The sequence below is a fragment of the Rhea pennata genome, chromosome 1 (genome assembly GCF_028389875.1).
Source record: "Rhea pennata isolate bPtePen1 chromosome 1, bPtePen1.pri, whole genome shotgun sequence".
NCBI classification, from domain to species: Eukaryota; Metazoa; Chordata; class Aves; order Rheiformes; family Rheidae; genus Rhea; species Rhea pennata.
The window spans coordinates 170,095,307-170,107,828 of record NC_084663.1 but is presented as its reverse complement, the minus strand read 5'-3'; the positions used below and the strand labels follow the sequence as shown (position 1 = coordinate 170,107,828).

At 34.2% G+C, this 12,522-nt stretch overlaps 1 protein-coding gene across 2 annotated transcripts in view; it reads left to right on the top strand.

The window, feature by feature from the left end:
- Positions 1–12,520, top strand: part of NDFIP2 (Nedd4 family interacting protein 2) — a 47,050-nt gene extending 34,530 nt beyond the window's left edge. Inside the window, exons 5-8 of one of the 2 annotated variants that reach the window (XM_062566850.1) lie at positions 1,415–1,539; positions 4,238–4,304; positions 8,410–8,515; positions 10,478–12,520. In XM_062566850.1, the coding sequence (XP_062422834.1) occupies positions 1,415–1,539; positions 4,238–4,304; positions 8,410–8,513 (296 nt within the window). In that variant the 3' untranslated portion in view covers positions 8,514–8,515; positions 10,478–12,520. Of the gene's footprint in view, positions 1–1,414; positions 1,540–4,237; positions 4,305–8,409; positions 8,516–9,349 lie in introns of both variants that reach the window. The other variant, XM_062566849.1, reaches the window with a different exon arrangement.
- The last annotated feature ends 2 nt before the right edge of the window (positions 12,521–12,522 follow it).

Sequence of the window (12,522 nt, the reverse complement as noted above, 5' to 3'; positions counted from 1 at the left end):
GGATTTATTTTGAGTATTCCTTTAAAGAAAATGGAAAGGAGGGTAAAACTGCCATTGTGTTCAAATTTGAGTATAAGAACTCATTTTCCTCCCTCCCTGTACCTTATGGTATAGGAGGGGAAAGAGGAATTTATAATTGTATAATACACAACTGAGTTCAGGTGCTATACAAATCCCTTTTTTAATATAATCTTTAAAATTTTAAATATCCTAGAAATTCCTCTAGTATGCATAGTCCATTAGAAACATGTCTGTCTTCTCACCATTTTAAGTCTACCAAACATTGGAGCCATTATCAAAGTCACAGTTGTTTGAGTAGCAGGGATAAATGAAGAGGGGTAGATTGCTGTGCTGAGACAGGAGCAGAGAGGCATTAAAGAACTAGTTACTGAAATTTATAAAAACCAGCAGTAGGGTGAGTTTAAAGAGCTTATTTTATATATTTATTTTTTTTAACTACTTACCTAATTTTTCTTGAATATAAATCATTTTTTTTCCTATTTTGGAAAGATATCTGAATGTCCAGATTAAATATTCTTGTTAATAGAATAGCTGTCTCTCCTCCCTCTACTCACTTAACTTATACCAATTTTTTAAGTTGCCCTCACTTACTCTGACTGGAACATCACCTAATCAGTATTCCCATGCTTCGACCTAATCTACTCAAACTGCAGTCATGCAGATGATGATGATGTTTGCCAACTTCGTGTGCAGATGTGAAAATTTAAGTTGTAAAACTGAGTTGTGTAAGATCATTAATGAAGTAGCAGAAGTAGTTAGACACGGTGTCCTTTGTTTGATTTCTTATGCTTTTGTGTAAAGTGTCTAAGATTTCTGATATCGGGTGTTTGGATATAGATCTTGTTAAAAGAGAAGACAGTAACCAATGAAACGTTAGCTTCTCAACTTATTGTCATTTCTATAATATACTTACAGAACAAGATCAGATACTTTCATTCTGTTCTATCCAAGTTGGGTAAAGCCGAATATGCAACCTTGATATATGAGCATATGTATGCATAATAATTATATTCTTGGCTATAAAAAAGTAGCAAGGTTGTTTTTTTTTTTGCTCGTTGTTTTTAAGCCAGATCCTATGTGTTGTAGTCCTTTGCTTGTATGACCATTCTCATCTAATTTTACCTAGTTGGTTTCAGTAGCAATGTAATGCTTTATTTGTGGAATGTTCTCATGTAAAGCAGTAGACTCCAACCTATTTACTGTTTGCTTTATTTTTAAGTGAATATACCATTGGAAATGTCTGGATTCAAGCTAAATTTCTGAAAGCTTGAATTATTAGAAGGGAACTTCTGACTGTGTAAGGATATCCTTATTAGTTTATAAGTGAAACTAATGTCAAGTGTTTGCTTATCTGTGCGAATTAACAGAAACTACTGTTTCTTTTATTTTATAGTGGCATTTATTTTCAACTGGATTGGATTTTGTTTATCCTTCTGTATAACAAATACCATAGCTGGAAGGTATGGGGCAATCTGTGGATTTGGTCTCTCACTGATCAAATGGATTCTCATTGTACGGGTATGTTTCTTGATTTATGCTGTATGTGCTTCTTTGTCTATAGACTGAGAGCATAAAGATTTATTTAAAAGTAGATAATAATGGAATTATAAAAACACAAAATATTTTAAAATTCTGTATATTAAAAAGCTTAAATATGCCCAGAATTGGCTCTGACTTTCCATTTCATCAGAGAATTTTCTATATTACTTACTAATGAAACTTAAGAGTATTTTTATCTGATTTATCATTTCACATTCTAATGAAATTAGGAATGTAGAGTGACCCATTCTTTGAACAAGCATACAGGAAAAAATGGAGAAAGTATCAAGACAGTTTTGGTACTGTTCAGAAATACTGTCCTGTATGAACATCTAGGCTCTACCTATCAGAAGAACATTTCAGAAGTGTATTGCTAAACTATTCTCCCTTGAAGAATTTGGTATTTTCTCCTTATAAGACACATATATACTAAATCATGTCAAAATCAAACAGTGATTTTTAGAGAAGAGATTGTCCTTCTTGGACATGCCCTGCATCCTTGTTATGGCTGAGAGTGGGTTTTTTGGTTCCTTAGGATGCATGGAATTCTTCTGGACCAGAGGTGATTCTGATGCATTTATCTGGAGTTTAGGGGTTGGGGTAGAATTTGTTTTAATGGGGGAGAAGACCTGAATTTTTCAATTGTATATCCATTGGGGTTATTTTCAACTTTTCTTAAGGCATACTAAGGAGAAGGCAGAACTTAATCATTGTGACAGTTTTATTATTGTCAAGCAGATGGGAATATGTTCTTTTCTTATAATAAACCCCCAAATTAGTATATCTTAAACTTCCTTGAAGAATTACTGTGTTGTAGTTGATATTTAAATTCTAATATATTAATATATTGCTGATTTAAAATACTTGAGCTGACCAATTCAAGACCTCAGGACTGCTTTTTCTGTAGTGATTACCATCTCCCTGTGTTGTCCCCCTTTGCAAAGAGAAATTAACCCCCAAAGTTCATTGGGTGCATATTGACAACGTTGTCTTGTTGGTGATGCAGTGTGTATGCGGATGAAGTTCTGTTCCTTTGCTTCGAGCTTCAGAAGGCTTGTATTGCCCTTTTTCACTTAGGGTCAGTGGTATGAAATACAATAGTGTCTAAACAATCCTGGTTCATGTGTATTCTCTCTCTCTATTGGTGCTTTTTTCCCCTTCTAGTAAAAGTTGATAAAAGTAAAATTTGGGGAAATTCTGCAACAATGATTTCTTTTGCATACAGAAAGTGTGAGAGTAATACATACAAGCCAGTGATTGATTGCTGATTTAATAAACCTTCTTCCCAATTAAATGGAATTATAAATTTGAAAGAAAATGGATTGGTAGGTATGTTTAAAGAACTTAAAATACTGACTATAATGTGAGATAGGATTTTAGTAGTGGTGTGAATCAAATATCTGTTATTTTAATGAACTATGAAAATACAAAATGCTTTCTCTGCTGGATAGTGGAAATATTAGTATTTATGTGGGGGCAATATAAGTACTAATTATTTTAAATTGATTTAGCAATTCTTTTTTTATTATTTATTTTATTTCCTTGAATTGTTTATAGAAATGAATATGAGTACAGGATTAGGACTTTAAAGAAAGCATGTGGTCTGACTCTATTATAGAGAAAATATCTGTGGGTCTCCATACACAGTTACTTGAGGGGGAAAAAAAAAGGATGAATTATGCTCTATTTTCATGTAAAATTTATTAAATGACACTGACGCTTATCTGGTTGAAGGTGTGGCCCAATATCCTCTTTTTAGAGTAAGCAGTGTCTGAATTACACAGTCTCTGGATTGACACTACTGAAATGTGCTAGAAATGACAAATGGGCAAGTACTGTGGCAGGATGCATTATACATGAAAGCAGAATGGGAAGCGTAGCTGCTACTAAACAGGGTGTTTTATTCCTTCTGTTAACTTTTCACACATCTTTCTATTCCTATTTCCAATGTGAACTTTGGAGACATTTGATTAGCCTTTTTATCAGTGGAGCATGCAGTCTGGAGTCTGGTAAAGGCAAAGATACCTGTCTCCAATACCATCACGCCCTGCCCTCCAGCTGCCTCCCACATCACAGAGAGGACAAAACTGTCTACCCTGGTCACTAACAGGAACAGTTGAAATGCCACTTCAAGGTTCATTTAGCTGTGTTCAGCTCACTGCTGGGAACTGAATACTGGTTTGGAAATGAAAAGACTTTAATGAGTTGGGGGTCTTTATGGGGCTGGTATTCTTGGCAGCGATTAACAGTAGGGGGTATACAGAAGGTCAGAAGCTCTTCTTTTGAGGGGTCAGCAGAACATCCCCATCTGATAAGATTAAACTAATGTGGCTTCTGGTGTTAATATCTGAAGCAGCAGGCTGCTCTAATGTGTTGGGATGGTAGGCATTGGGAAAAAATCGACAACAGTGATTCATTGTAATAAAGTGTCAGATGATTCCAGCAAGTAATACTAAGTGGTTTTTAGAGGATTTGAAATAACTTTGCTGAAGAATACAAATAACAGTTCCAGTATCAGGTGTAGTCTATTGCTGTACAAATACCAGTTTTATATTTTACCATAATCTGTTATTTTTATTCAAATGTGCTTTTTCCTCTATCCTTTCTATGTTTAAATAGGCATTAAATGTCTTAGTCACCTATCTTACTGAAGTTAAACCTTATGAATGTATTTCAGTTCTCAGATTACTTTACTGGATATTTCAATGGACAGTACTGGCTTTGGTGGATATTTCTTGTACTTGGTAAGTGGCAATTGAAAATATTTATGTTTTTATGTGGAAGTACTTAAAGACGAATTGTGCCCGTCATTTGTAAATAGTTCTGCAACAATTTAGCTGTATGTTTTTCTTTAACTATTGGTAGTTTTGTATGTTTCTTTTTATTTCCTTGGTGTTCACCAGCTTTTTGGTTACTATCATGTTGTGTGAACTGCAGGCTGTTTAATTAACTTCCACTCAAGAATTTTTTTCTGCACATATGATTACGTATGTATTTGAGACTTTTAATTTGTATTTTTTACACAAACTGTATAACAACTGTTCTAAGAAACTGTACACCTCCAGGCTTTTTTGTGGAAAAATAGTAGAAATGAGTGATAACTAATGTTCATATGTGTAAACTTATAAGTCAAATTTTACATTTTAAGAAATGTGACTGATCCAAAGAAGGTGGAGTTTGTTGCCCTGTACTCAGGTCATGAAATGTCCTTTCCTAGTCCTATGAAATGCATACTACATTAGTAGTTACTCAGTCAGACAAGAGAATGGCTTCATGCTCTGATCACAGTGCTTCCATGATGTCAATTCTCTTTTTAAAAGTCTGTCTGCCTAGGCTCAAAGTTTTATGCACTTTTAGTTCTGTTCTTCTGTCATTTTTTTTAATTATAATACCTTTTTCCTAATGTGGATTTTATAATTTGAATATAAAATCTGAAAAGCTTGCTTTTACTGGGGTGATGAATGCTACTATCCATTTTATTTTCTGTCCCTAGAAATTTAGTAACCTGCTGATGATTCAGTAGGTGGCAGTCTTTCCTTTTAGTCAATTGAGCTAATGACTGAGAGCAAAGGATGAATGTTGAGTAAATTATAAAAGCTGAGATTTTGTTTGTGATTGTGTAAGATTTCTGGCATTACTTGTGGGATAAATAGCAAAGTTATCTGAATATTTCTTCATCCTCCTTTTAATAATGCTTGAGGGCATTTGTCCGAGACTTTAATACTCACCTTATTCGACTGCTGTGTACTTTGTTGCTTGAAGTATACAGAAACTGCAAATTTTTAATACTTCACAGAACCACTCCCCTTGAATGCTTTCATACTCTATTTGAGGTGACTGCATTCGAGGAGCAAGTGAAATGACTCTTCGCACATACAGCCATCTCCAGATAAACTTTTTAATTAAAGCAAGGATGTTATGGTACCTGAAAGTGGGGTTTAACACTCACTTTTATACAAGTATTTAATTCTTCCCCTAACATCTTCCTTCAACCTATCTGTCAGAGCTGTGCATTTGTAATTCCTCTTTATACTAGCCTTCTGGGGCACTTGGCTCATTCAGAAGTTAAACTGCTTATTTAGGAAAGCCTTATTTTCAGCCTTGCCTAGTTGAAGATCTTCTTTCTTTTCTGTCAACTCACTAAGTTTATAATATACCTTGGAATGAAAGGCATCATGAGATATGCAATATATATCCAGCAAGTGACATTCCCTTGTCTTATGAAATAGTGATTGAAATATGCCATTGACAATTTTAAACTAATGAAATGAATACACTGAGATTACTAGAATGATGCAGAAGAATTTACCCCAATAGAACTACTTAGTAGGACATGAAAGAAGGAGCATTATCAAGTCATGAGGGTTCTGCTAAACCTGCCAAATTGAGATCTTTATCTCAGTGTTTCAGACAACTTTCAAATTACAGGATATACTATTTAGTGTATTCTGTTTCTTTAAAAATGAGTAAACCAAATTTGATTCTTTGTCTTTTGAATAGTCTGTTGACATACTTAACCCATATGTTGTCATCCTGTCTCTCTTGTAGTGTTCACCTGTTTCTGCTCCCTTCTTTTCTTTTGGAGCCTGGAAAATGTGCTCACACTCTATGGAAAAGTAAAATGATCTACTTATAAAGAGCTATTATGTACAGTAAAAAATGAAGAAAAAGACAATTCTAACTTTAAATTTTAGGCAGTGTTTCTTTTTGGGGAACACAATGGATAGCTCCTTACCCCCAAAGGAGAAATATAAAATATGGATTGAACTTGGATTGGCTTTCCAATGTGTGTAATGCAACAAATATGCTTTCAGGCATTTTGAAAGCTGCCTACTCACCTTTTGCTGTTTCAGCTACTTTGCCCCAGGTTCAGCTGAAAATCTCTGGTAATATCTGGCTAGCAGCTTTTGTTGTAGACTTCTAATTCAGATCTTACTACTTTTTCTTCTATGCAGAATTTGCATTAAGTGCAAAAATGTATTGGCTTAGGTCAAAGATGCAGCCATTAGTGATTCATTCATTCTCTGGCTTTTTCGTGTCCTAAAGAGGTTTAAAAAAAGAAAGAAAGAAAGAAAAAAGATAAAAACATTTCGATAAGAAATTAGCATGGGGCAGGAGCAGGGAACAAGGTCTTGGTGAGGACAACAGAAGGTGCATCAAATAGCAAAGTATATATGTAAGAGTAAAGAGCTTATCAGGATGTAAGAGAAAATGAAGAAAACTGAAATTTGTTAAACTTGTTAAGCTTTAGTTTAGATTTTCATTTGGAAAATTTTCAAGGATCAGTTACATGCAAACATATATCTGTCTTCAAGGTACCTACCTTGTCCTTAAATACAGATGAATCTAATTTCTGTGTAGTGATGCGCCTAGTATTGAGTCACTCAGCTCAGATTCAAGTATGGTTAACTCCATTTTCTGAGAAGCAAAGCTGATCCTAAAGATGTATATTTAACTTAAATGTGGGCTTTCCTGGTATGGATCAAACTGAGGATTAATCTTAGCTGGTGTATTCTTTTCTGCAAGAGCAAGCACTGTACAGATATGCTGTTAGATGTTGGCATTAAATTCTTGTACTTTCTAAATAAATCTTGAATGATTAAAATTTTTAAATGTTAGCCACTGTGTTCTTTCTCTTTTTTTACACATTTAATAATGCTTTAGAACTACTATGTTTTCCTGATGCATGTCAAAATTAAAAATGAGTTATCAGATGCATAGCATAATATTTCTAATTTGGGAGAAACTAATGTGTATTCTTCTGCCCTGCCCTGAAGATGTGTTAGTTTTCTGTGCCTGAGACACTGGCAGTAGGCCCTCACTAACCTGTAGGGGGAGAGGGTCTGCTTAGGGCAGTGCACCTTACCTGTTCTAGGGTGAAAAGAATATCCCTCTGGACTTCTGTTTCCCCATATGTGAAATTCAGATTTAGACACCCAATTGGGCAGATTAACATGCTGAAGTTTACTCAGCAAAAGAAAAATAGATCTAAGAGCTGTCTCCACTATGCAACATTGTAGGGTGTGTGGAGTGCCCCCCACTCCTTGGTGTGTGTGTTCAAATGTCCTGTGAACCTCTCAGTGGGTAGAATGACCTTAACAATATATATGAGTGATTTCCTTTGTTACAACTGTAACTTCCCTGTGGCAATTCTGTATCTCTTGTTCTTATAGTAGTTCAGTAAATTGTTAGAGCTGAAATATTTTTTCAGACATGGCTAAATTTAGATACTTAAATGTGGAGGTGAGCATAATAAATGTAGTCATAACTGATGTTGAGTAATCTTTGAATCAACTAATGATTTTCCCTCCATTAGGACAAGTGTGTTTTACTGGATGGCTAAATCTCAAGCCATCAGTTACTATAACTTGTTACTAGTTTGGTGCTGGAACACTCTGTACTGTCTTGTTTCTTTCTTTTTTTTTTTTTTTTTTTTTTCTTTGATTGGCGACACATTCATGTACTTCAGAAATGTTTAAGTTTACCTGGGGTTTAGGCAGTCCTCTAACATAGTCGTAACTTCTAAAAATTCTACTTGAAAATAGTATACACTTTTTTTTAGAGCATTTATTCTTTTTTAAACATCTTTCATGTAATGCTTTTAGTGGGTGATAATTGAACCCAGAATGAGTAAAATTTCTGAAAAGCCTTTCATAAGAATATATTTATCATACCTGTAAGCTAAAAGCAGAACACTTGCCTATTGAATTTGTTTGTGAATAATGCAAACAGGCCTTGCTGACTGTTTTTTAATATAATCAAGCTTTTAAAAATTATTTTGATAAATTAGGTTATTGTGTACTTTGACGTATTGGTGCGCTTCATTTTGTGCATTTCTGACATTTTCAGGACTCCTCCTGTTCTTTCGAGGATTTGTCAATTATCTTAAAGTCAGAAATATGTCTGAAAGTATGGCAGCTGCTCACAGGACAAGATTTTTTTTCTTGTACTAAAGGTAAGCAGTTTTTAGTGGTGAGATAATCTTATCTCTCCCAGGAAAACTCTTGAGAAGCAGAATTAAATATCAAAAAAATTCAGATTTCAGTCATGAACAAAGAATTTCTTACTATTGCATAGTTTCCAAAGATCTCTGCCATGAATGTTGCATATGTTCTATATATGCTTGGAAACAACTAGTATATCTTGAAATCATGCAGTTGAAAGTAAACCTATTTCCTCATTGTTACCCCCATTGTTACTCCATTGTTTCCTCCCTGAAACTAAAGTTCACAAATGAAAATAAAAATAAAATCTGTTCTTCCTGAGCAAGAAACAGTATTTGATGCCCATCAAGATACTGTCCTTTGTGTGGGGAAACTGACTTTAGTAGTCAACTTGTCAGCAAGCTAGGAAGCACTGATCTGCCTGCATATTAAATCTGATTAACGTGGGTCTCGACATGCAAACAATGTAGATACGTATTGCCTCTCTTTACATGACTGTCTTAAAATAGTCATGTACAAGGATGATTGTTGTGTATTCAACAATGTGCTTTATATAACCATCAGGTAGCTGACTAATCAGTCTGGCACATACCACTTTTAAAGTTCTTTTTTATCCATGAGGTGGATCTGCTGGACTTCACTATGTAACTTAAAGTAGTTACACGATTAGTATTTAACTTTTTAACTTACCTGCATGACTAGATAAATTTCAATCCACAAACAAGTACTATAGCATCTTCATTACTCTGCAATTTACATAAAATGCTTAAATGAGATATTTTGGCTTAACCGAGAAGCTATGTTTATTGTAATAAAGCAAATTTTCTTAACTTCTTTTTTTCAAGATTGGCCACAGGATCAATGCGAAGTTACCAGCAACACCTTATTGGAAGTCTGAAAAAAAAATGATACAGTATTTACCTAGAAAGAATGGCTCCTTTTATTTAATACAGTGGTACACATTTAAACAAATGGCTAATGATAAATATGGAAGCTCAATACTTGCGCTATACTATAAAGTTCTTGATCATGGAATAAAACTGTTAAGTGAACATAACTATAATGTAATGTTTTTACTATGTGCCATTTTGTCCAAACTATGAAGTAAGTTCAAGTGTTAAATAACAGAATTTTATTGCCTTTTAGTAGTCAACCTAAACTGTCTACATTACAGCATTTCCTTTTTACAGCAGTAACGTGTCTTTTGTTTTCTTAGCAATACAGTGACCTCTTCAGAATAAGAAAATCTGTAGAGTAGAGACTGCATGAAAACATATTTATCTAAATGGTAGCTTTTAGTATAATAAAACATAAAAATATGACTTTAAACATAACTGTTGGGACTAGCTGGTATTTGAAAACTGGTATTTGAAGCTTGAAGGTATTAATGAGAATGTATGATGATGTAGTCTGCGATTCTTTCTTCTCTTGGTGTTAAATCTGCTTTAGGGCAAGATGCTAATGCCTTATTCAGTATCAACTGAAGTTAATGAGCTGTCCAGTCTGACTTCAGAGGCTTCTGAATTGGTCCTTTAGCTAAAAGCATTTCTCATCACTGTGCTGCATGGGCTGACAAGATTTGTGGAGTCCCTTTAGAGAGCTGGAAGCCTAAATATTATTTGTTGAAGTGTCTTAAGTATTAAATGTAAACAAGAAGTTCAAATTAGTTTCCACCAAGCTTAAGTGACTTTGTTTTTATGCAAACAGATAAGTCCTGCCCAATGACTACTAATTTTATTAAATAAATAACAAATGTTATCTCTAAAATTGTAAAAGATCCTCAAGTGTTCTTTCAGAATGTAACTTTGAGAAAATAATACTGAAACGTTCACTTTCTTCTGCCATCCTGACATAGCCAATACAGGGGGAGGGGAAGCTGCTCTTTTACTGCTTCTAGTTCTTACCTCAATTAGCAGTGTTGCTTACAGCTAATCACACTGATGAACTGAAGTACAATTCTTTTTTATCTCCAGACTGCATCGAACAGACATTCCTTTCCTATACCAGTGTGAAATTTCCAGATGATCTCTAACTCTCCAAATTAATAGAATAGAAGACTACTAAAAGCAGAAGACAAATTAGTGAAGATACAGCTTCAGAAATGAATGACAGGATGGTTTATGGTCAAGTGCCAGTTCTGGTCATTCGAGTAAATATTTATAATTACTGCCTTTTCTTTCAGCACATTTGCATATGTGCTTTGAGGATAGTATTGAAGTAAGAACAAACTATCTATTAATATAGCTAAAGTATAGTCAGACTTGGCTAATCTATGCTTGTTATTTGAAAGATTTAAGTGATAATTTCTTTTACCGCATGTATGTACCACTGACTTACTGATCTGGAGTAAAAATAGAATACATCAAATGATTCAGATTAACCAAATCAGACACAAATTTTTATCTAATTTAGATTCACCTGATTGTGTAGAACTTTTAAGTTTACTGAAACCTGCCCTTGTTATCACAAGCTTGTATTCATCAATACTTCATCAAATTCAAACCAATATACTGGTTTGCTTAAAACTGATATATCACTTTGAGTTCCCTGTAAATAACTCTGCATAAATTACTGTTTAAATTACTTCTTAGGAAATGAGTCAAAGTATATTTTGTAACAGCGTATTCTCTAAATTATGCTTAATCTTCATATGAGCTACCTATATTTTTTGTTGTTGTTGATATGGCTATTAAGGATACAGTTACTGTTAGGTAGAATTTTGGTTGTAAAGGCATTGAATTGTCTCATCCTAAGTTTGCTCACATGAATTTCTGTTAACTGGTTTTGGCTGAGCCTGAATGTCCTTATTCATATGCATAATCCTGTTAAAAGATAATATTTATTCATGTTAGCAGGGAAGGACAGCTGTATATCCTTAGTCCATGATTATGCAGTTGGGTCCTTGTAGGTGCACCTTTGTTCCTAAAACAGGGTATTGCACATGCATTCCCTGGTTTATAAACACTAGCTTTATTTAAAAGCCTTGAGTTCAGTACAAATACAACATCCCCTTTGAAGGTCTTCTCAAAAAAAAGTTCATACAGGTATCTGACAGTGTGTGTTTAGAGTAAATACATTGTCATTTCATAAGAATAGAACAGTTTAAATCCAAGGTAATTTTGGAAATAATCTATTCCACCTGCCTATAAGGAAAAACTTCTTTACTGGAGAGTGACAGAGCACTGGAACAGGTTGCCCAGAGAGGTTGTGGAGTCTCTTTCTCTGGAGATATTCAAAGCCCGTCTGGCCATGATCCTGTCCAAGATGCTATAGGTGACCCTGCTTGAGCAGAGGGGGTTGGATTAGATGGTCTCCAGAGGTCCCTTCCAACCTCAACCATTCTGTGATTGTGTGTGATTCTGTGATGAAGGGGGGAAAATCATATTTTTAAAATGCAAAATGGAAAAATTATGTTGCACTTCTCCCTGTACTCATTCAAGTTTACCATTACTTTCTTAAAAATATCATCTCTGAAGGGGTACTCTTTTCTGTTCATGCACATTGAATTTCCTTAAATGTTTGTGAAATTTATGCTTCTCCCTGAGTAGGAGAATACATCTCTCAATCCTTTGTACAACTGGAATCTCAGTTGCAAAATACGTTGGTTATTGGTTGCACCTTTGTGGAAGAAAAAGATGCAGATACTTTCCTCCATTTTTTTTTCTTTTCATATTAGAATTCTGCTTTTTTTATTGCTAACATTAAAAATGAGGTTTATGTTGTCATTAAGCTAGTGCTATATTCAATTTTGTATCTATAATGTTTAAAGTGCATATATAAACTGGTCACATTATTCATTTTCTTAATCTTTTCAGAGATATTAAAAGCGATTGTAGACTAACTTAAGGGACACCTCCACTTCTCAGCTTTTTTTAGGGAATAAAAATGTTTAGTACTATGTTCAATATCTGATTGGAATTTCCCTCTATACTTACCTGTTCTTTTTCTATGTTCTTTTGCATTCATTGTCGTTATAAAAAAGAAGCAAATAATAAAACATTGCTTTGTTTTGCTAATT